The sequence below is a fragment of the Heteronotia binoei genome, chromosome 1 (assembly GCF_032191835.1).
Source record: "Heteronotia binoei isolate CCM8104 ecotype False Entrance Well chromosome 1, APGP_CSIRO_Hbin_v1, whole genome shotgun sequence".
NCBI lineage: Eukaryota > Metazoa > Chordata > Lepidosauria > Squamata > Gekkonidae > Heteronotia > Heteronotia binoei.
In genome coordinates, this window is record NC_083223.1 from 266392455 (window position 1) to 266414726 (window position 22272).

The following is a 22272-nucleotide window of genomic DNA, read 5'->3' on the forward strand; positions in this document are numbered from 1 at the left end:
CAGAGACATATGTTTGAAACCACTGATCTATAGCAAAGGTTTGCCCCACCTTTGCTGTGGCAAGGTACCTTGCATTCATGGCAACAGGCGCCCCCAGTGGCACACTGAGCTCCAGGCATCAGTTGGCACGTGCTTGAATTGCAACACAGATCTGCACACTCCTGAAGGAAAACGGAGGGAGAAAGAAAGATTACTGTTTCTAAAAACTCCAGCAAGAAGTTAGGCTGCTTCAGATGCACATTCAACTTAATGCGAAAGGGATACCAGGTTGCAGTGAGATGAGCAAAGGGGAGACAGGCTCTCACCAAGTGTGAATGGGCATGTTTGCCCCTTCCTTCTTCAAGCATTGCTTCCCCATGCATTTCCGCAATCAAGCACTTCACTCACGTGCTGGCTAGGGCAAACGTTTTTCAAAGCGTTTGCCTGCCCCATGTGCAAATGATTCCATCATGGAACCCTTGCGCCTTGGGGTTCTGGGGGAAGGTCAAGAGAGTGAGCAGACAGGTCACATGAAGGACTGGCCTTTGCCCATGGGAGCGGGTCAAGATAGGCAGCTGCAATAAAATAGCCCCTTGCAGCAGAAGGAATCTGCCACTGCTCATAAGAATATAACGTAAGAACATCGGAGAGGCACTGTTGTGTCAAGCCAGTGCCCCATCCAGTCCAACCCTCTGTGTCACACAGTGGCCAAAACCCAGGTGCCATCAAGAGGTTCACCAGTGGGGTCAGAACTCCAGAAGCCCTCCCACTGTTGCCCCCTCCCCCCCCACCAAGTACCAAGAATACAGAGCCTCACTGCCCCAGACAGAATTTTCCATCTACACCTTGTGGCTAATAGCCACTGATGGACCTCTGTTCTTAAGAACATCAGAGAGGCCATGGTGGGTCAGGCCAATGGGCCATCCAGTCCAACGCTCTGTGTCACACAGTGGCCAAAACCCAGGTGCCATCAGGAGGTCCACCAGTGAGGCCAGGACACTAGAAGCCCTCCCACTCTTGCCCCACCAAGCACCAAGAATACAGAGCATCACTGCCCCAGACAGAATTTTCCATCTATGCCTTGTGGCTAAAAGCCACTGTTGGACCTCCGCTCCATGTATTTATCCAGTCCCCTCTTGAAGGTGTCTATGCTTGCAGCCATCCCGACTTCCTGTGGCAGTGAATTCCATGTAGTCATACCCCTTTGGGTGAGGAAGAATTTCCTCAGCAACACTGTCCACGATAGGACATTTTTGGATATCATTCACTCATAGGGTTGCCCGTAAGTGGGAAGCAACTTGATGGCACTTAACACACACACACACACACACACACACATGCCTTCCCCCCAATGGAACATATCTTTCCCCCCCTTTTGGTGATTTCAACTATGATTTAAAAATCTATTTTTTTACATACGAACATAAGAGAAGCCATGTTGGATCAGGCCAGTGGCCCATCCAGTCCAACACTCTGTGTCACACAGTGGCCAATATATGTGTGTGTGTATACACACACACACACACACACACACACATATATATATATATATACACACACACACACACACACTGTGGCTAATAGCCACTGATGGACCTCTGCTCCACATTTTTATCCAATCCCCTCTTAAAGCTGGCTATGCTTGCAGCCGCCATCACCTCCTGTGGTAGTGCCCCTCTTCTCAAACAGAGACCACCCCCCACAAGAGCTTCCCCAAAGAAACCCAGCTTTCCTCACCCAACAAAAACCCTTTGAATACTAACAGCTTTGGCGACACCGCCCTGCCCTCTGCAACCTGCTTCAAATTTGAGTTGCAGGAGCTCCTTTGCATATTAGCAGGGCAGTCTTAACAGCATTATGGGCCCCGGGCAACGCAGTGTACTGGGCCCCTACGACAACTGCTCGCAGGAATAAAAATATAAATGGTCGATAAAATTAAATATCTATTTATTTTATTGGCACTTCCAACAAAATCGGTGTTGAAACATTAAAAACATGCTGTGCAGCGACAACTCATCAACATGATAAAACATTTGAACAATGCACGAGACTTGAAAAACACAATAATGCTCAGTAAACCATCCAGATTAGATGTCACAGTATGAAATTACTACAAATTTCTTATTATAACAAGCATTTGTGGCATTTCTTAGCAGAGAATGGCTTTATTATTGGCTGGAAGTCAATGGTCTTCGGATTAGTGTGGGGTCTCTATGCTCGTGGGGCTCATGGGCAAGGGCCCATCAGGCCCATGCGTTAAGACAGCCCTGCATACTAGGCCACACCCCCTGATGTAGCCAATCCTCTGAGAGCTTACAAAGCTCTTTTTTGTAAGCTCTCTGAGGATTGGCTACATCAGGGGTGCGTGGTCTAATATGCAAAGGAGCTCCTGATAGAATTCAGTCCCTGAGTTGCAACAGCGACGTTCTGAACAACCCGTGCGCACGTCAGTGGGCAGCCAAAGGTGGACAAGGAAAGAGGTGGGGAGATTTCTTCCTACCTCTCGGAGGCCACAGTCGCATCCTTCCCCCTTTTCCACAAGGTGGTTCCCGCAATGGGGCCTGGTCAGGCGGGTGGGCTTGGGCACATCTTGGAGACACCACACCCGGCTGCTCCGGAGGATCTCTTGGAGCTGCTGGTGGCTGCAATGGCTAAAACTCAGCCCGGACATCAACCTTGTGGAAGAGAAGAAGAAGAATTGCAGATTTATACCCCGCCCTTCTCTCTGAATCAGAGACTCAGAGCAGCTTACAATCTCCTCTCTCTTCTCCCCCCACAACAGACACCCTGTGAGATGGGTGGGGCTGAGAGGGCTCTCACAACAGCTGCCCTTTCAAGGAGAAGTCCTGCGATAGCTATGGCTGACCCAAGGCCATTCCACCAGGTGCAAGTGGAGGAGTGAAGAATCAAACCCAGTTCTCCCAGATAAGAGTCCACACACTTAACCAACTACACCAAACTGGCTCTCCAAGAGAAGAGTTTAGAGCTCGAGCACCTCCCCGTCCACAGGATTCGAACCCAGTACACGTGGACGCACTCACCCTGGCAGCTCCATGATGCAGCTGCGGCCGGGGGGGAGGTTGGGGCTGGACCCATCGCACCCGCAACCGGCACCGTCGTGACTGAGGCCCAGGTTGTGGCCCAGCTGGTGGGAGAGTGTGGAAGCCATGATCAGGGGGCTGACAGAGTGGTCCTGAAAAGGTGAAAGAACGGTAATGGGGAACGGAAGGGAGAAAACAACGCCCTCTCTTTGGCTTGAATGCATGCCAGAGGAAATATCGAGCGTTCTGCTAAAAGAGTAATTGTACAAGTTTTGGCCACCGTTTTAGGAGAGGCATTCCCTCTTCTAGCAGGCAATGCCTCTTCTAAGAAGATGTCATGGTACAGGGATGGCCATGCTGTGGCTCAGGAGCCACATGTGGCTCTTTTACACATATTGCGTGGCTCTTGAAGCCCCCACTGCCCCCACTGGCCAGCTTGGAGAAGACACGTCTCTTTAAATCACTTCTCCAAGCCAAGACAGCTGGTGGCTTGGAGAAATGCATTTAAAATTACTGTCATTTTCTTTCCACTTCTCCCTCCCTCCATCAATTTGCTTTCCTTCCTTCCCCACATTCTTTCCCCCTTCCTTCCATCCTTCTGGCTCTCAAATATCTGATGTTCATGTCTCGCGGCTCTCAAACATCTGACGTTTATTCTATGTGGCTCTTAACTTAAGCACGTTTGGCCACCCCTGTCGTGGTATATACCTTGCAGAACACAACGTATTAGAATAAGAATCTTCTCTGTCTCCAAAGCAAACATCTTTCCCCTGCGCAAGCATGAGTCGTTTCTGACTCTGGGGTGATGTTGCTTTCATGTTTTCACGGCAGACTTTTTACGGGATGGTTTGCCGTTGCCTTCCCCAGTCTTTTACATAAGAGAAGCCATGTTGGATCAGGCCAATGGCCCATCCAGTCCAACACTCTGGGTCACACAGTGGCCATAAGAACATAAGAGAAGCCATGTTGGATCAGGCCAATGGCCCATCCAGTCCAACACTCTGTGTCACACAGTGGCCATAAGAACATAAGAGAAGCCATGTTGGATCAGGCCAATGGCCCATCCAGTCCAACACTCTGTGTCACACAGTGGCCATAAGAACATAAGAGAAGCCATGTTGGATCAGGCCAATGGCCCATCCAGCCCAACACTCTGTGTCACACAGTGGCCATAAGAACATAAGAGAAGCCATGTTGGATCAGGCCAATGGCCCATCCAGTCCAACACTCTGTGTCACACAGTGGCCATAAGAACATAAGAGAAGCCATGTTGGATCAGGCCAATGGCCCATCCAGCCCAACACTCTGTGTCACACAGTGGCCATAAGAACATAAGAGAAGCCATGTTGGATCAGGCCAATGGCCCATCCAGTCCAACACTCTGGGTCACACAGTGGCCATAAGAACATAAGAGAAGCCATGTTGGATCAGGCCAATGGCCCATCCAGTCCAACACTCTGTGTCACACAGTGGCCATAAGAACATAAGAGAAGCCATGTTGGATCAGGCCAATGGCCCATCCAGTCCAACACTCTGTGTCACACAGTGGCCATAAGAACATAAGAGAAGCCATGTTGGATCAGGCCAATGGCCCATCCAGCCCAACACTCTGTGTCACACAGTGGCCATAAGAACATAAGAGAAGCCATGTTGGATCAGGCCAATGGCCCATCCAGTCCAACACTCTGTGTCACACAGTGGCCATAAGAACATAAGAGAAGCCATGTTGGATCAGGCCAGTGGCCCATCCCATCCAACACTCTGTGTCACACAGTGGCCATAAGAACATAAGAGAAGCCATGTTGGATCAGGCCAGTGGCCCATCCAGTCCAACACTCTGGGTCACACAGTGGCCATAAGAACATAAGAGAAGCCATGTTGGATCAGGCCAGTGGCCCATCCAGTCCAACACTCTGGGTCACACAGTGGCCATAAGAACATAAGAGAAGCCATGTTGGATCAGGCCAATGGCCCATCCAGTCCAACACTCCGTGTCACACAGTGGCCATAAGAACATAAGAGAAGCCATGTTGGATCAGGCCAATGGCCCATGCAGTCCAACACTCTGTGTCACACAGTGGCCATAAGAACATAAGAGAAGCCATGTTGGATCAGGCCAATGGCCCATCCAGTCCAACACTCTGTGTCACACAGTGGCCATAAGAACATAAGAGAAGCCATGTTGGATCAGGCCAGTGGCCCATCCCATCCAACACTCTGTGTCACACAGTGGCCATAAGAACATAAGAGAAGCCATGTTGGATCAGGCCAATGGCCCATCCAGCCCAACACTCTGTGTCACACAGTGGCCATAAGAACATAAGAGAAGCCATGTTGGATCAGGCCAGTGGCCCATCCAGTCCAACACTCTGGGTCACACAGTGGCCATAAGAACATAAGAGAAGCCATGTTGGATCAGGCCAATGGCCCATCCAGTCCAACACTCCGTGTCACACAGTGGCCATAAGAACATAAGAGAAGCCATGTTGGATCAGGCCAATGGCCCATCCAGTCCAACACTCTGGGTCACACGGTGGCCAATGTATGTGTGTGCTTTCCTTCCTTTCCCCCCAGCAAGCTGGATACTCATTTGACCGACCTCAGAAGGATGGAAGGCTGAGTCAACCTTGGGCCGGCTACCTGAATCCAGCTTCCGCCAGAATCGAACTCAGGTCGCGAGCAGAGTTCAGACCACAGTACTGCAGTACTGCTGCTTTACCACTCTGCACCACGGGGCCGCTTAAACATCTTAAAACATCTTTAAGGAGGTGGTATTAGGATGCAGGCATTTATCCCAGCAGACATTATCTCACAAGAGGTATTCCTCCCCCTGTATCGCTCAGAAAGGAATGTCTCTGCCAAGATGACATCATGATGCACAATTGTGAGCTGCAGCAAGAGCCACTCCCTTCTCATTCCTTCTAAAACAGAAATATAGAACGGGAAGGGAACCCAAGGGTCATCTAGTCCAGCCCCCTGAACAATGCAGGAAATTCAAAATACCTCTCCCCTCCGCATTCCCCCAGTGACCCCTGTTCCATGCTCAGAGGAAAGCAAAAAAAAAAAAACCCTCCAGGATTCCTGGGCTGATCTGGCCTGGAGGAAAATGTTCGTGTTTATTGGGAAGGGCGGGGTATAAATTATAAATAAATAAATTTATATCCCGTCCTCCCCGTCAAAGCAGGCTCACGGCGGCTCACAGCACACAGTTCCTTCAGATTCCTTCTTGATTCCAAAGTGGCAACTGGCGAATAGGTGGGAATGTGTCTTCCATTAGCAATAATAAGCTTTTTTAAAAAATCTGCTGATTAATGAACTGGGAACACCATTTTTGGCTATTCCCCTCCCACCCCCAAAATTAGGTCATTTAATGGCTTAAAACACTGCAAGACCTGTTATTTAGGTATTTAAACCCCGCTTACCTCCCCAACAGGAATGCAAAACAGCTTACAGAAGAGGTGGCCAATGGTAGCTCTCCAGATGTATTTTTTTGCCTACAACTCCCATCAGCCCCAGCCATTGGCCGTGCTGGCTGGGGCTGATGGGAGTTGTAGGCAAAAAAAAGCATCTGGAGAGCTACCGTTGGCCACCCCTGGCTTACAGCATTGCTTGCCTTCCTCCATTTTATCCTCGAAACCAGGGCTTTTTAAAAGAAAAAACCCAGCAGAAACTCATTCGCATATTAGGCCACACACCCCTGACATCATTGTTTCACTCCGTTCTGTAGGAAAAGCCCAGCAAGAACTCATTGGCACACCCTCTGACACCAAGTCACTGGAACTGCATTCCTCTGTGTTCCTGCTCAGAAAAAGCCCTGCTCATAGGGGAGGGACGGTAGCTCAGGGGTAGAGCATCTGCTTGGGAAGCAGAAGGTCCCAGGTTTGATCCCCGGCATCTCCAAAAAAGGGTCCAGGCAAACAGGTGTGGAAAACCTCAGCTTGAGACCCTGGAGAGCCGCTGCCAGTCTGAGAAGACAATACTGACTTAGATGGACCAAAGGTCTGATTCAGTATAAGGCAGCTTCATATGTTCAAGCCCGTGAGGTAGGTTAGGCTGAGTGTGTGTAACTGATCCAAGTTAACCCAGAAAGCTTCCATGGCAGAGGGTGAGATTCGAACCTGGATCTCCCATATCTTAGGGCGACACACTAACTGCCACATCATGCTGGCTCTCGTCATATCCTTTGAACAAACTCATCATATTCTTTGAACAAACTTTCCAACAACCTTGTAAGGCAGGCCAGTGTCGCTATTAGATAAGGGGGCAGGGTTGAGGTGAGAGAGTGGATTGTTGAAGGCCGCTGAATGAGTTCACGACAAAGGCAAGATCTGACTCTGGGACAATTGGAAGTTTGGACACTTTGTTGTTGTTGTTCAGCTGCACAGTCAAGTCCGACTCTTTGCAACCCCATGGACAAAGTCACGCCAGGCCCTCCTGTCTTCCACCATCCTCTGAAGTCTGCTCAAATTCATGTTTGTTACATCAGTAATGCTGTCCAGCCGTCTCATCTTTTGCCATCCCCTTCTTCTTTTGCCTTCTGTCTTTCCCAGCGTCAGGGTCTTCTCCAGGGAGTGTTCCCTTCCCATTGGGTGGCCAAAGGATTTGAGCTTCAGCTTCAGCATCTGACCTTCCAGGGAACAGTCTGGGTTGATTTCCCTTAGGACTGACTGATTTGATCTTCTTGCAGTCCAAGGGACTCTCAAGAGTCTTCTCCAGCACCACAGCTCAAAAGCATCTATTCTTCTGCGCTCGGCCTTCCTTATGGTCCAGCTCTCACAGCCATACATTATTACTACTGGGAATACCATCGCTTTGACTATACAGACGTTTGTTGGCAGGGTGATGTCTCTCCTTTTTATTATACTGCCCGGGTTCGCCATAGCTGTCCTCCCAAGGAGCAAACGTCTTTTAATTTCATGGCTACAGTCACCATCTGCAGTGATCTTGGATCCCAGAAATGTGAAGTCTGTCACTACTTCCATGTCTTCCCCTTCTATTTGCCAAGGTGTGATGGGGCCAGATGCCACGATCTTAGTTTTTTTGATGTTGAGTTTCAAGCCTGCTTTTGTGCTCGCCTCTTCCACCCTCTTTTGGACACTCCAGGACACCAATTCCCTGGGAAACAAGTGAGCATGCATACTCACCATGCTGAGCCCACCTGAGCGACCGGAGCAGATGGAAGCGTGGGTGGAGGCCCCTGTTGCGCCGCCAATTAAGGGGGAGCCCCTGAGAAGATAAAAGAAAGAGTGTGAAGGGAAGGAACTTACACAAAACACACAACGGCAGGAGAAGAACCATAAGAACATAAGAAAAGCCACGTTGGATCAGGTCAACGGCCCATCCAGTCCAACACTCTGTGGCAAAAAAAAAAAGAAGGTTCACAAGTGGGCCTAGAAGCCCTTCCACTTTGCCCCCCTCCCCCTAAGCACCAAGTATACAGAGCATCAGACATTTCCAATAATATGCTGTGGCTAATAGCCACTGATGGACCTCTGCTCCATATTTTTATCCAATCCCCTCTTGAAGCTGGCTATGCTTGTAGCCGCCACCACCTCCTGTGGCAGTGAATTCCACATGTTAATCACCCTTTGGGTGAAGAAGTACTTTCTTTTATCCGTTTCAACCTGACTGCTCAGCAATTTCATTGAATGCCCATGAGTTCTTGTATTGTGAGAAAGGGAGAAAAGTCCTTCTTTCTCTACTTTCTCCATCCCATGCATAATCTTGTAAACCTCTATCACATCACCCCGCAGTCAACGTTTCTCCAAGCTAAAGAGCCCCGAGCGTTTTAATGTTTCTTCATAGGGAAAGTGTTCCAGCCCTTTAATCATTCTAGTTGCCCTTTTCTGGACTTTTTCCAATGTTATAATATCCTTTTTGAGGTGCGGTGACCAGAATTGTACACAGTATTCCAAATACGATACGAGTTCAGATACGAGTCGGAATGGAGATCTCCGAGTCCTTATTAGGGAAGGGCACGAACCAGGAAAATGTGGTTGGGTTTGTGGTTCAGCTCCCCACTGCACAGTTATTTTCCGGGCTGTCTTCTGCTGCCCTTTTAAAGTTTAAAGGGACTGCACAAGACAACCTGAAACAGCTGAGCGGCACTTCCCTGCAGCTCAGCTGTTTTTGCGGCCTTTGCGGGGAACAGAAAGCAGCGGTTTCAAGGGGCTCAGAGTCCCTTTAAACCCCTGCTTTCTGAGCCATCCACAAAGGACCCAAAACTGTTTTAAAAGTTCACTGAAGTTTAAGAAGGCAGACCCATTACAAACTTCAGTTTGCGAACCATGAACAGGGCAAAATTTATGATGAATTTGGCTTTGGTTCGCACCCATCCCTATTCTTTATACCCCAGTCAGAATCCTCCCAACGCCTCCCGCCATCTCCTGGTGGTTGCCAGGTCTTGCCTACGGAACTCTGCTCCTCAGGTCCCCAAGAGGGATATATCTGTTGATTCCGCCACACCTCCAAAGCGCATAATTCCTCATGTTCATCGTAAGAATTCGTCTTAAGAATTTCAAAGCAACGTAAGCGCAGCCCTGCTGGATCAGACTCGAAGTTCATTTAGATGTGAATTAGGCAGATCGTGAGAAGGAGGGCCGGAAGGGTTGCATCAGGGCTTAGTTCTCGTGGCCCTTTTTACACGCCCAGGGAAATGCTGATCGCCACTTTGGGGTCAGACAGAAATGTTCTCCAGGCCCGTTTCGCCAGGGATCTTGGAGGTTTGTCCTCTTCTGGCCATGGAACAGGGGTCACTGGATGTGTGTGTGTGTGTGGGTGGAGATTTGTGAATTTCCTGCATTGTGTAGGAAAGGGGTGGGGAACCTCTGTCCCGAGGGCCACATATGGCTCTCTAGGTCACTTGGTGTGGCCCTCGGGGATTGCTGGGCCGAACCGAGCCATGTGGCAGCCTCCCTGGGGTCTGGCTGGCCAGTTAGGATCGTGGGGTCCAGCTGCGCTGTGCAGCAGCCTCCCCAGGGCCAGGCAGGGATCACAGGGCCCAGATGTACTGTGCGGCAGCCTCCCTGGGGCCTGGATGGCTGGCCAGAATTGCTGCAGGGCCTCGAACAGTTCAGTTTGCACTTGATTATCCCAGATGGTGTGGCCTAATATGCTAATATTAGGGGATGTGGTCTAATATGCTACTGAGTTCCTTCTGGGCTTTTTCTACAAAAAAGCCCAGGACCTATGCATTTGCCTAGGGCGGCGGGCCGGGGGTGTGTGTGTGCCAGATTAGGCTCTCCCCACATGACTTCCAATAGAAAAACAATTATTTGTATTAATTTTGCTGGCCCGAATCATTCTCCCTTGGTGGAGCACTGTTTTTTAAGTTGATAACCTTTTTATTGCCCGCGAATGATATTCTAAATATGCATATGGCCCTTGGCAGAAAAAAGGTTCCCCACTCCTGGTGTAGGGGGGTTGGACGATGACCCTGGAGGTCTCTTCCAACTCTATGATTCTAGAAGCTTCCGGGAAGCAGGACAATAACTACCCCAGAGCAACTGGTAGTCAGAGGTACACTGTCTCTGGACATGGAGGTTCTGTTGGGCCATGAAAGCCCCTCGTCCTCTCACAGACCTCACTTTCTGCATTCTTCCTGAAGCCAGCTGCCATCTTGTGGCAGTGAGTTCCAAAAGCAAATTATTCACTGCGTGTCCTTTGGGGAACACCGCTTCCCCCTTCAGAAGCAAAGATTTAGGCCACTGCTGGTTTCAGCCACGCCAGCACCTTGCCCCTCCTGCTCCACCACCAACCCCCCCTGCGGCTCTTTTCAGTCAGTTTCTCTCACCATCCCCTTACGTGATAAGCTGGGCGCTGTCGTGAGGGACTTCCGGCAGGAGCGCCTCCTTCCTCCAGCTCAGAAAGCGCTCCAGCACTGCGTGAGGAGGCCCTTCCATCAACACCTGGTTTCGCTCGTTCCAGACTTCGTAGCCCACCAGCGCCACCCGCAGGCCCAACGGACGGTAAAACTGAGCGTGGTCGATTTAAAGGGAGAGAGAGAGAGGTCAGGCTCAGGAAGGGTTAAAAGGCGGAATGACATCATTTCAGCCATGCAGTATGAGAGAAAGAGAGAGAGAGGGAGAGAGAGAGAGATCATATGTGGAGAATTGTTGCTCTAAAAATAGAAAAGCAGCAAGAGAAAACTGCCAATGTAGGAATATATTCATAGTGCTGCACAATCTTCCAAACGACGTTTCAACAATAAACGTTACTGTGCAACGTTATACAATAACGTTGCATAGTAATGTTTATTGTTGAAAGGTTGTTTGGAAGGACACAAAGTAATACTTCGTCCATAAGTCCATACCTCCTTTAATTGCAGAATATCCAAAATGCAGAATATCTTGAGTTATTGGCAGTCTCTAGTGAAAGTTCCTTCTCTTCAGTCAAGAAAAGGTAGCCTGTGCATACTTATTTATCACTTTTGCAACTGCCTTGCATTTATGTAAGAGCCCTGTGGCGAAGAGTGTTAAAGCTGCAGTACTGCAGTCCTAAGCTCTGCTCACGACCTGAGTTTGATCCCCGGTGAACATATGAACATATATATGAACATATGAAGCTGCCTTATACTGAATCAGACACTTGGTCCATCAAAGTCAGTATTGTCTTCTCAGACTGGCAGCAGCTCTCCAGGGTCTCAAGCTGAGGTTTTTCATACCTATTTGCCTGGACCCTTTTTTGGAGATGCCGGGGACTGAACCTGGGACCTTCTTCTTCCCAAGCAGATGCTCTACCACTGAGCCACCGTCCCTCCCCTAAGCTGGGTTGAAGCTGGGTTTTCAGGTAGCCAGCTCGAGGTTGACTCAGCCTTCCATCCTTCCGAGGTCGATAAAACGAGTACCCAGCTTACTGGGCGGAAAGTGTAGATGACTATGGTATAAATCCCATGGTCAGAAATACTTAGGAGGAAGGGGGTTCAGGAGGGGTGGGAGTTTCTTAAAAGCGAAATACTGAAAGCGCAATCACAGACAATTCTTATGAGAAGAAAAAATGGGAAAACCCTGAAGAAGCCAAAGTGGCTCCATAAACAGCTCTCTAAAGCAGGGGTGGCCAACGGTGGCTCTCCAGATGTTTTTTGATTACAACTCCCATCGGCCCCTGCCAGCATGGCCATGCTGGCAGGGGCCGATGGGAGTTGTAGGCAAAAAAACATCTGGAGAGCTACCGTTGGCCACCCCTGCTCTAAAGACTTGAGAAATAAAAAAGACTCCTTTAGGAATTGGAAGGAGGGCCTTATAACAAAGGATGAATATAAACAAATCACCAGTGCTTGTAGAGAAAAAGTTAGGAAAGCTAAAGCTCAGTATGAGCTTAGGCTGGCCAAAGATGCTAAAAACAACAAAAAGGGGTTCTTTTCTTATGTTCAGAGTAAGAAAAAGAGCAAGGACATGGTAGGCCCATTGCGAGGGCAAGAAAGTGAAATTGTAACAGGTAATAAAGAAAGGGCGGAACTGCTCAATTCCTACTTTTCCTCAGTCTTCTCTTCTGAGGGAAACGGTGCTCAACATGCCAGAATCAGAACATTTAAGGAGGGTATGAAGTTCCAACCTAAGATCAGCATAGGGGTAGTACATAAACACCTAGTTTCTTTAAATGACAAAGTCCTCAGGGCCAGATGAATTGCATCCAAGGGTTCTAAAAGAGCTTGCCGATGTAATTTCTGAGCTTCTGGCTATTATTTTTGAAAATTCTTGGAGAACTGGAGAGGTGCCAGAAGATTGGAGGCGGGCGAATGTTGTCCCCATCTTCAAGAAGGGGAAAAAAGAGGATCTGGGTAACTACCGACCCATTAGCTTGACGTCTATACCTGAAAAAGTTTTAGAACAAATCATCAAACAGTCGGTCCTGGAACATTTAGAAAGAATGGATGTGATTACTAAGAGCCAGCATGGTTTTCTCAAGAACAAGTCATGTCAGACTAACCTGATCTCTTTTTTTGAGAAAGTGACTACCTTGCTGGATCGGGGAAATGCTGTAGACATCGTTTATCTTGATTTCAGTAAGGTTTTTGATAAGGTTCCACATATCCGTGTTGACAAGTTGGTAAAATGTGGTTTGAATCCTGTTACCGTTAGTGGATCTGTAACTGGTTGACAGATCGCACCCAAAGAGTGCTTGTGAATGATTCCTCATCCTCTTGGAGAGGAGTGACAAGTGGAGTGCCTCAGGGATCTGTCCTGGGACCTATTTTGTTCAACATCTTTATCAATGATTTGGATGAAGGAATAGAGGAAATTTGAGATAATACTAAATTGGGAGGTGTTGCAAACACAGAAGATAGAAACAGGATACAGGATGACCTTGACAGGCTGGAAAAATGGGCTAAAACCAGTAAAATGAATTTTAACAGGGATAAATGTAAAGTTCTGCATTTAGGTAGGAAAAATCCAATGCATGGTGATAGAATGGGGGAGACTTGTCTTAGCAGTAATATGTGCGGAAAGGATCTAGGGGTCTTAGTGGATCATACACTGAACATGAGTCAACAGTGTGATACGGTGGCTAAAAAGGCAAATGCAATTTTGGGCTGAATCAACAGAAGTATAGTGTCCAGATCACGTGATGTGATGGCATCGCTTTACTCTGCTCTGGTAAGACCTCATCTGGAGCATTGTGTTCAGTTTTGGGCACCACATTTTAAGAAGGATATAGAACAAGCTGGAACGGGTCCAGAGGAGGGCAACGAAGATGGTGAGGGGTCTGGAGACCAAGTCCTATGAGGAAAGGTTGAAGGAGCTGGGGATGTTTAGCCTGGAGAGGAGGCAGCTGAGAGGTGATATGATCACCATCTTCAAGTACCTAAAGGGCTGTCATATAGAGGAGGGTGTGGAATTGTTTTCTGTGGCCCTGCAAGGTAGGCCCAGAACCAATGGGTTGAAATTACTAAATCAAAAGAGTTTCCGGCTCAACATTAGGAAGAACTTCCTGACTGTTAGAGCAGTTCCTCAGTGGAACAGGCTTCCTCCTTGGGAGGTGGTAGGCTCTCCTTCCTTGGAGGTTTTTAAACAGAGGCTAGATGGCCATCTGACAGCAATGAGGATCCTGTGAATTTAGGGGGGAGGTGTTTGTGAGTTTCCTGCATTGCGCAGGGGGTTGGACTAGATGACCCTAGAGGTCCCTTCCAACTCTATGATTCTATGACTGGGGAAGGCAATGGCAAACCACCCCATAAAAAGTCTGCCGTGAAAACGTGAAAGCAACGTCACCCCACAGTCGGAAACGACTGGTGCTTGCGCAGGGGACCTTTCCTGCATTTATGTGATACTCACTTCCTGCATCCATTGCCCCCTCCCCTTACCGCCTATATATCTCTGGCCAGTTTCTACATGCCCTCCATCACGCAACTGACGAAGAGAGCTGCGCTTCTCAAAAGTTTATGCTGCAACGAAATCTGTTAGTCTTAAAGGTGCTCCTGGACCCTTTACTTGTTTAAATGTTGACGGCAAGCTCTTTGGGGCAAAGACACGATTCTCTTTTACTTTTAGTACTCAGCATCCGGATGGCCGGGGTTAGCCTGATCTCATCAGACCCTGGAAGCTGAACAGGGCCACCCCTGGCTAGTATTTGGATGGGAGACCTCTGCGGAAGTCCAGAGTCTTGACACAGAGGCAAGCAATGGCAAACCTACCTCTTTAGGGTTTGTAGAATCTTTCGGGCTCAAGTGCCGTGTTCTACTGGAGAAAGTTTTCCTTCCAGACGTTTCGTTCTCAGCTGGAAGAAAAACTTTCTCCAGTAGAACACGGCACTTGAGCCCAAAAGATTCTACAAACCCTAATGATGATGCCAGCTGTGAAAACCTGAAATCTTTGATAAACCTACCTCTGTTCCTCTCTTGCCTTGGAAACCCTACGGGGGTGGCCATAAGCTGTGGCTTGACAGCAAAAACGCCCCCTCCGCAACAGAGCAACAACAGAACTCTAAAAAGGCAAAGGCAGTCCCCTGTGCAAGCACCAGTCATTTTCGACTCTGGGGTGACGCTGCTTTCACAACGTTTTCACAGCAGACTTTTTACAGGGTGGTTTGCCATTGCCTTCCCCAGTCCTCTCTACTTTCCCCGCAGCAAGCTGGGGACTCGTTTTACCCACCTCGGAAGGATGGAAGGCTGAGTCAACCTGGAGCCAGCTACCTGAACCAGCTTCCGCCGGGATCGAACTCAGGTCATGAGCAGAGGGCTCTGACTGGAGAGCCAGTTTGGTGTAGTGGTTAAGTGTGCGGACTCTTATCTGGGAGAACCGGGTTTGATTCCCCACTCCTCCACTTGCACCTGCTGAAATGGCCTTGGGTCAGCCATAGCTCTGGCAGAGGTTGTCCTTGAAAGGGCAGCTGCTGGGAGAGCCCTCTCCAGCCCCACCCACCTCACAGGGTGTCTGTTGTGGGGGAGGAAGATAAAGGAGATTGTGAGCCGCTCTGAGACTCTTCGGAGTGGAGGGCGGGATATAAATCCAATATCTCTTTTATCTGACTGCAGTACTGCAGTTTTACCGCTCTGCGCCACGGGGCTCTTCCACCAACAGAACTCTGTTAACAGGCTAATCAATGAAACCTTCTGATCGCATTGGTCAAGTCTGAAAAACTGGCTACGTACCTCGTCCATATGGCTGGCGATCTCCAGCATCCGTATCTGGATTTGGTCAAGGTTGAAATACAGCTCGTACTGAAACGAGAGAATTGCGCTGATGTCATTTTGGAAAGAAGAAGAAGAAGAAGGGGAAGGAGGAGGAGGAGCCCCGTCAAAACGTATCTGCAGGCTCAAAAAGGTTGGGGACCACTGGTGTAGCAACTAAAGTGTCAGACGAAGATCAGGGAGATGCAGGTTCAAATCCCCAGTCCCATGAAACTCACTGGGTGACCTGGGGCTAGTCACATATTCCAGGACCAGCATTTGAGCCACTAAATCGCCACAACCACACATAGATTTTTTTTTTTCTGAAGAGAGCTCAAAGCACGTTCAGACCGCTGCTGGTTTCCCCAATATACCATCATCTTTAGATGCCTCCCTTAGAAACTAAAAGAGAGGGAGAGAGATTTACATCCTTAGAAAATAAAGGGGGAGAGATTTACATCCTTGGACACTAAAGGGGGGGGGGGAAGAGGTGTACATCCTTAGAAACTAAAGGGAGGAGGAGAGAGATTTATAGCAAAAACTTTGTAGGGAGCCCCAGGGGCATCTCACCTCGGCATGATCAGCCACGATCACCAATTCCACATATCCTTGTTCAGGTTCCGCCTGCCGCTTACCCTGGGAGATGGGGGGGAAAACATTTTGTTGGATGCCACAGAAAATCTCTGTGTGTGTGACAGTCCTTGAGCAAGAGGAAGCGCTAAAGTGCCCTGGTAACATCTAGACTAGACTACTGCAATGTTCTCTATGTGGGGCTGACCTTGAAGACTGTGCAGAATGTTGCGCAGAATGGGTAGCGGGGAGCCAGTCTTGCTTCCTGTATGATGGCTCCCAATTTGCTTTTGGGCCCAATTCAAAGTGCTGGTATTGACCATTTAAAGCTTGCAGCCGGCATATTTTGAGGACCTCCTGTTTCCATATGAAACTACCCTTCCAAAATTATGGAATTCCTTCCCCACGGAGATTTCTCTATTCCCCCCAACCCCAATGTTTGTCTTCTGCCAGCAAATGAGGACTTTTCTGTTTCATGCAACTTTATCCTCACTGACCCTCCTTCTTGTTAGTTTTTCCATTGTTGATTTTATCGTTATTGCTCACTGCCTTAACGGCCCAAATTGGGTGGAAAGTTGGCAAATGCACATTTTTTTGGGGGGGGGGGCACAGAATTCCATAAAATGACTCTGTGGCTGCCCTGCTTGAGCTTAGCAAAAGCAAGTATGTCCCCGCAGCTTCCCCCCCGCCCCCCCACACACTTTGCAAGACAGAGCGCAAGCTATTTTCCCCCCTAATCTTGCTTCAAAAGCAAATTAAAGAACACCAGGCCAACCAATACTCCCTCTAAGCTGCGGAATCTTTAAGCAAGAATTCTATTTTGTGAGCTACTGGCATTAAAGTTGCAAATGAGGGATTTGGCTCCTGTATAGATTGGTTTGCTCTGGGGCCATCCTTCCTGAACGGAGACCAAAATGTGAGAGCCAGAGGCTAAAAAACTGTGAGCTAGCTCCCGCTAATTCAGCTTAGAGGGAACACTGAATTGCCAACCATCTCACATACATCTCACTTTTAAGAACATCACAGAAGCCATGTTGGATCAGGCCACTGGCCCATCCAGTCCAACACTCCGTGTCACACAGTGGCCAAAAAACCCAGGTGCCATCAGGAGGTCCACTAGTGGGGCCAGGAGACTAGAAGCCCTCCCACTGTGGCCCCCCCAAGCACCAAGAATACAGAGCATCACTGCCCCAGACAGAGAGTTCCATCAATACCTTGTGGCTAATAGCTACTGATGGACCTCTGCTCCAGATGTTTATCCAGTCCCTTCTTGAAGTTGTCTATGCTTGTAGCTGCCACCACCTCCTGTGGCAGTGAATTCCACATGTTCCATAAGCACACTTATGTTGATGCAAGCAGGGCTCCTTAAATGCATTTTCCTTTCCACTCAGACACTGCTGGAGTAGGCCCATTGTTAGGCACCAGAGAAGCAACAAAAGTCAACAGAGCCAGAGAGGAAAAAAGACGGAGAACCCAGGAGATGGGATCCAGATAGGAAACTACCCTTCCTCCAGCCTGCACTCTGAAAGCAGTATAGTCGATGGGGATGCCAGCCTCCAGGTGGGACTTGGGGATCCCCGTGGGAATTACAGGCAGGGGTAGAATTCTAGCAGGAGCTCCTTTACATATTAGGCCACACACCCCTGACGTAGCCAATCCTCCAAGAGTTTACAAGGCTCTTTTTTGTAGGCTTTTGGAGGACTGACTACATCAGGGGTGTGTGGCCTAATATGCAAAGGAGCTCCTGCTAGAATTCCACCACTGATTACAGCTCATCTCCAGACTGCAGAGATCAGTGCTGGGGACTTGGGGATCCCCTGGGACGTACAACCAGGGTGGAATTCTATCAGGAGCTCCTTTACATATTAGGCCACACACCCCTGATGTAGCCAATCTTCCAAGAGCTTACAAAAAAGAGCCTTGTAAGCTCTTGGGGGATTGGCTACATCAGGGGGTGTGGCCTAATATGCAAAGGATATGCTAGAATTCCACCCCTGGGTCAGACTAGCCTATCGTTGTACATACAGAACTAAAGGAATCACGGTGTAGAAACGGGGTGAGGAGTGAGAAGGCCTTAACGCATACCCTACGTAGCAGAGGTTGCTCCGGCTGTGAATGAAGCTGTCCATGGGACAGAGAAATTGGCCTGCATTCTCCTGTGCCATGTTTGAGAGCATGAAGACTGTAGGCTCTGTGATCCGTCGCATTCTCCCTGACATGAGACTCGAGGCTGTAGCTTTGATCCCTGGACACGATCAGGAAACCGCTGGAAGAGGAAGCCACATTAGAGAACATAAAAACATAAGAGAAGCCATGTTGGATCAGGTCAATGGCCCATCCAATCCAACACTTTGCCACACAGTGGCCAAAAGAACCCAGGTGTCACCAGGAGGTTCACCAGCAGGGCCAGAACTCCTCTCACTGTTGCCCCCCAAGCACCAAGAACAGAAGAGAAGCCATGGTGGATCAGGCCAGTGGCCCATCCAGTCCAACACTCTGTGTCACACAGTGGCCAAAACCCAGGTGCTAGCAGGGCCAGAACTCCAGAAGCCCTCCCACTCTTGTCTCACCCTAGGCAATAAGAACACAAGAGAAGTCATGTTATGTCAGCTCAATGGCTCATCCAGTTTAAAACTCTGAGTCACACTGTCACACAGCTGGGGCCTAGAAGGGCTTTCTACTGGCTGCCACCACTCTGGTAAGGGTCTGTATGGAGGCCCCGGAGCACCCAACAACCCTAGTCTTCCTTATTAATAAATACCTCTTCACTGTGACCAAGGAGACGTGAGAACCCACGCAGTATAACAACAAAAAGAAATTTATTATTAGTGCTCTAAAACAATAAGTGGGTGACAAAGATTTAGTGCTATAGTGACTATGAAACAGTAACGGTTGGTGCAAATAAACAAAAGCCCTGACGCGTTTAGCTATACAGTCCCTACTCTAATACTAAACTCGCCACACTTCCCTTGGGTGACGGATAGGGCTGCCAAGTCCCTGGTCAGTTTGGAGAGCCAGTTTGGTGTAGTGGTTAAGTGTGCGGACTCTTATCTGGGAGAACCGGGTTTGATTCCCCACTCCTCCACTTGCACCTGCTAGCATGGCCTTGGGTCAGCCATAGCTCTGGCAGAGGTTGTCCTTGAAAGGGCAGCTGCTGTGAGAGCCCTCTCAGCCCCACCCACCTCACAGGGTGTTTGTTGTGGGGGAGGAAGGGAAAGGAGATTGTGAGTCGCTCTGAGACTCTTCGGAGTGGAGAGCGGGATATAAATCCAATATCTTCATCTACCTCACAGGGTGCCTGTTGTGGGGGAGGAAGGTAAAGGAGATTGTGAGCCGCTCTGAGACTCTTCGGAGTGGAGGGCGGGATATAAATCCAATATCGTCATCTACCTCACAGGCTGCCTGTTGTGGGGGAGGAAGGTAAAGGAGATTGTGAGCCGTTCTGAGACTCTTCGGAGTGGAGGGCGGGATATAAATCCAGTATCTTCATCTACCTCACAGGGTGTCTGTTGTGTGTGTGTGTGGGGGGGGGAAGGTAAAGGAGATTGTGAGGCGCTCTGAGACTCTTCGGAGTGGAGGGCAGGATATAAATCCAATATCTTCATCTACCTCACAGGGTGTCTGTTGTGGGGGAGGGGAAGGGAAAGGAGATTGTGAGCCGCTCTGAGACTCTTCGGAGTGGAGGGCGGGATATAAATCCAATATCTTCTTCTATCTTCTTCTTCTTGGTCCGGGCGGGGGAATTCCCAACCTCCCCCTACGTCGCCGGTGCAATGACATCACCCGGAAGTGACATCATCACGCCAGCGGTGTTGCGTGGCAGCTGCTCTAGGCGTTTCCAGGAAAACTCTATGGTTTTCCCAGATGCTCCAGTCATTTGGGAGGGAAAACTCTATGGTACAATAGATGGTACAATATGCAGGATGCAGCAGACTTGGCAACCCTAGTGAGGGATCTTTCCCTGCTGTCTGTTCCAGACAGCCCTCCTTCTCTGCCTGCAGCCTCTCCAGGAAAGAAACCCCCTACCTGTGCCAGCCCTTTTTATGCTCTCTTCCCAGGTCCCACCCCTCTCTGGGCTAGTTTCCCTCCAAACCTTGCCACCCAATCAGAGGGACAGGGGGGATCCTGGGAAATGCAGCTTTTCCCCAGTAACTCCTAGGCATCCTTCTCTGGGGCCTGTAGTTCTCACTAGGCCCAGGATCATGACACAAAACCTAGGTGCCGTCAGGAGGTCCACCAGCAGGGCCAGAACTCCAGAAGTTCTCTCAACTCCTCTTTCCAACATTCCCTCAGCTCTCAATGGTCGCTCTTAGTGAGAGGCAGAACTTAACCTGGCTGTCACAGTCAGCAAGGCTAGACTTGTGTTCTTAAGCTACAGCTGCATACATCAGACTAATTGGGCCTAAAGACGCCCAGTGTGGTGCAGTGATTAGAGCGGCCGAGTAGAAGAAGAGATTGGATTTCTACCCTGCCTTTCACTATCCGAAGGAATCTCAAAGCAGCTCACAATCTCCGTTCCCTCCCCCTCCTCACATCAGGCACCCTGTGAGAGCCCTCCAAGAACTACTCTTGAGACGAACAGCTCTGTGAGAACTCGTGACTGACTCAAGGTCACTCCAGCAGCTGCATGTGAAGGAATGGGGACTCAAACCTGGTTCTCCCAGGTAAGAGTTTGGCACCCAGTTTGTCACAAAAGCTTGCTGGGAGTCTAACCTACCTCACAGGGTTCTTATGAGGATAAAATGCAGGAGAAGAGAATGATGTAAACCCCTTTGGGTCTCCATTGGCAAGAAAGGTGATGTAGCAATTAAGTGAATAAAGGAATAATTGAAGCGCTGATAACGAGGAGGAGGAGGGAGGAGATTGGAGGAGACTGGATTTATGCCCCGCCCTTCACTCAAGAGTCTCAGAGCAGTTTATAATCTCCTTTCCCTTCCTGTCCCCACGACACCCTGTGAGGTAGGTGGGGCTAAGAGAGCTGTGAGAGAACTGCTCTTGAGAGGTCAGCTCTGAGAGAACTTTGAACTGACCCAAGGTCACCCAGCTGGCTGCATGCGGAGGAGTGGGGGATCCAACCTGGTTCTCCCAGATTAGAATCTGCACACGAAACCACGACACCAAACTGACTCTCTGGTGACAGCAAACCATAAATGCAGGAATGGATGCCTCAAGTATTGCGGTGCTAATATAATGTTTTGATCATTGTCTAGAAGCCCCCCCACCAAAGTTCTTTTGTCCTTCCCCCTTCATTTCTAGCTCCCACTCTTACCTTAGACCTGAGCAAATGCAGATATTGGCCCAAGATTCGAGGAATCCCTGGATACTCCCCCGATAGCAGCAATTCCCCTGCAACAGAGAGAAAGTAGGTAACACAAACCACAGTCCCTGCCCCCCACACTCTAGTAGCTTTGAGTTAATTTGCTGTCAGAGGAACGGCCTGTTCAAAATTAAAATTAAGAATAAATATAAAGAGTAGAAGAGCAATTGACACCTAAAGAACAGCTTGCTTCTAATAAAATTATTGCAGAAAGCTATAAAGGCCAAAAGTCTTGTGCATCTGGTTAAAAGAATAAGTTTGGACTGGCTTAAGCTTCAAATATAAGTATATTTGGGTCAGCCATAGCTCTGGCAGAGGTTGTCCTTGAAAGAGCAGCTGCTGTGAGAGCCCTCTCCAGCCCCACCCGCCTCACAGGGTGTCTGTTGTGGGGGAGGAAGGGAAAGGAGATTGTGAGCCACTCTGAGACTCTTCGGAGTGGAGGGCGGGATATAAATCCAATATCTTCATCTACCTCACAAAGTGTCTGTTGTGGGGGAGGAAGGTAAAAGAGATTGTGAGCCGTTCTGAGACTCTTCAGAGTGGAGGGCGGGATATAAATCCAATATCATCATCATCATCATCATCTTCTTCTATATGCACTTAAGTGTCGTTGAGTGTATTTTGGTTTATTCCAGGATGAAAGAACTTGACTTAGAAGATGTTGCAGAAGAGCATTTACACTGGATTGTAACAAAAGGCTGGTAACCCTGGAAGAATTTTAGGAAGGATTACTCCTGAGGAAGCCCATTGACGAAATG

General features: G+C 49.0%; 1 protein-coding gene across 1 annotated transcript in view; it reads right to left on the reverse strand.

Annotated features, from left to right (window-relative positions):
* The window catches only part of ADAM15 (ADAM metallopeptidase domain 15), a 128180-nt gene that overhangs the window by 70736 nt on the left and 35172 nt on the right, over window positions 1-22272 (reverse strand). The window contains exons 5-13 of the mRNA XM_060255328.1: window positions 21467-21543; window positions 18283-18463; window positions 16198-16263; window positions 15610-15678; window positions 10824-10993; window positions 8165-8246; window positions 3021-3172; window positions 2480-2654; window positions 69-161 (exon numbers count right to left, since the gene is read on the reverse strand). Coding sequence (XP_060111311.1) covers window positions 69-161; window positions 2480-2654; window positions 3021-3172; window positions 8165-8246; window positions 10824-10993; window positions 15610-15678; window positions 16198-16263; window positions 18283-18463; window positions 21467-21543 — 1065 coding nt within the window. The remainder of the gene's footprint in view (window positions 1-68; window positions 162-2479; window positions 2655-3020; window positions 3173-8164; window positions 8247-10823; window positions 10994-15609; window positions 15679-16197; window positions 16264-18282; window positions 18464-21466; window positions 21544-22272) is intronic.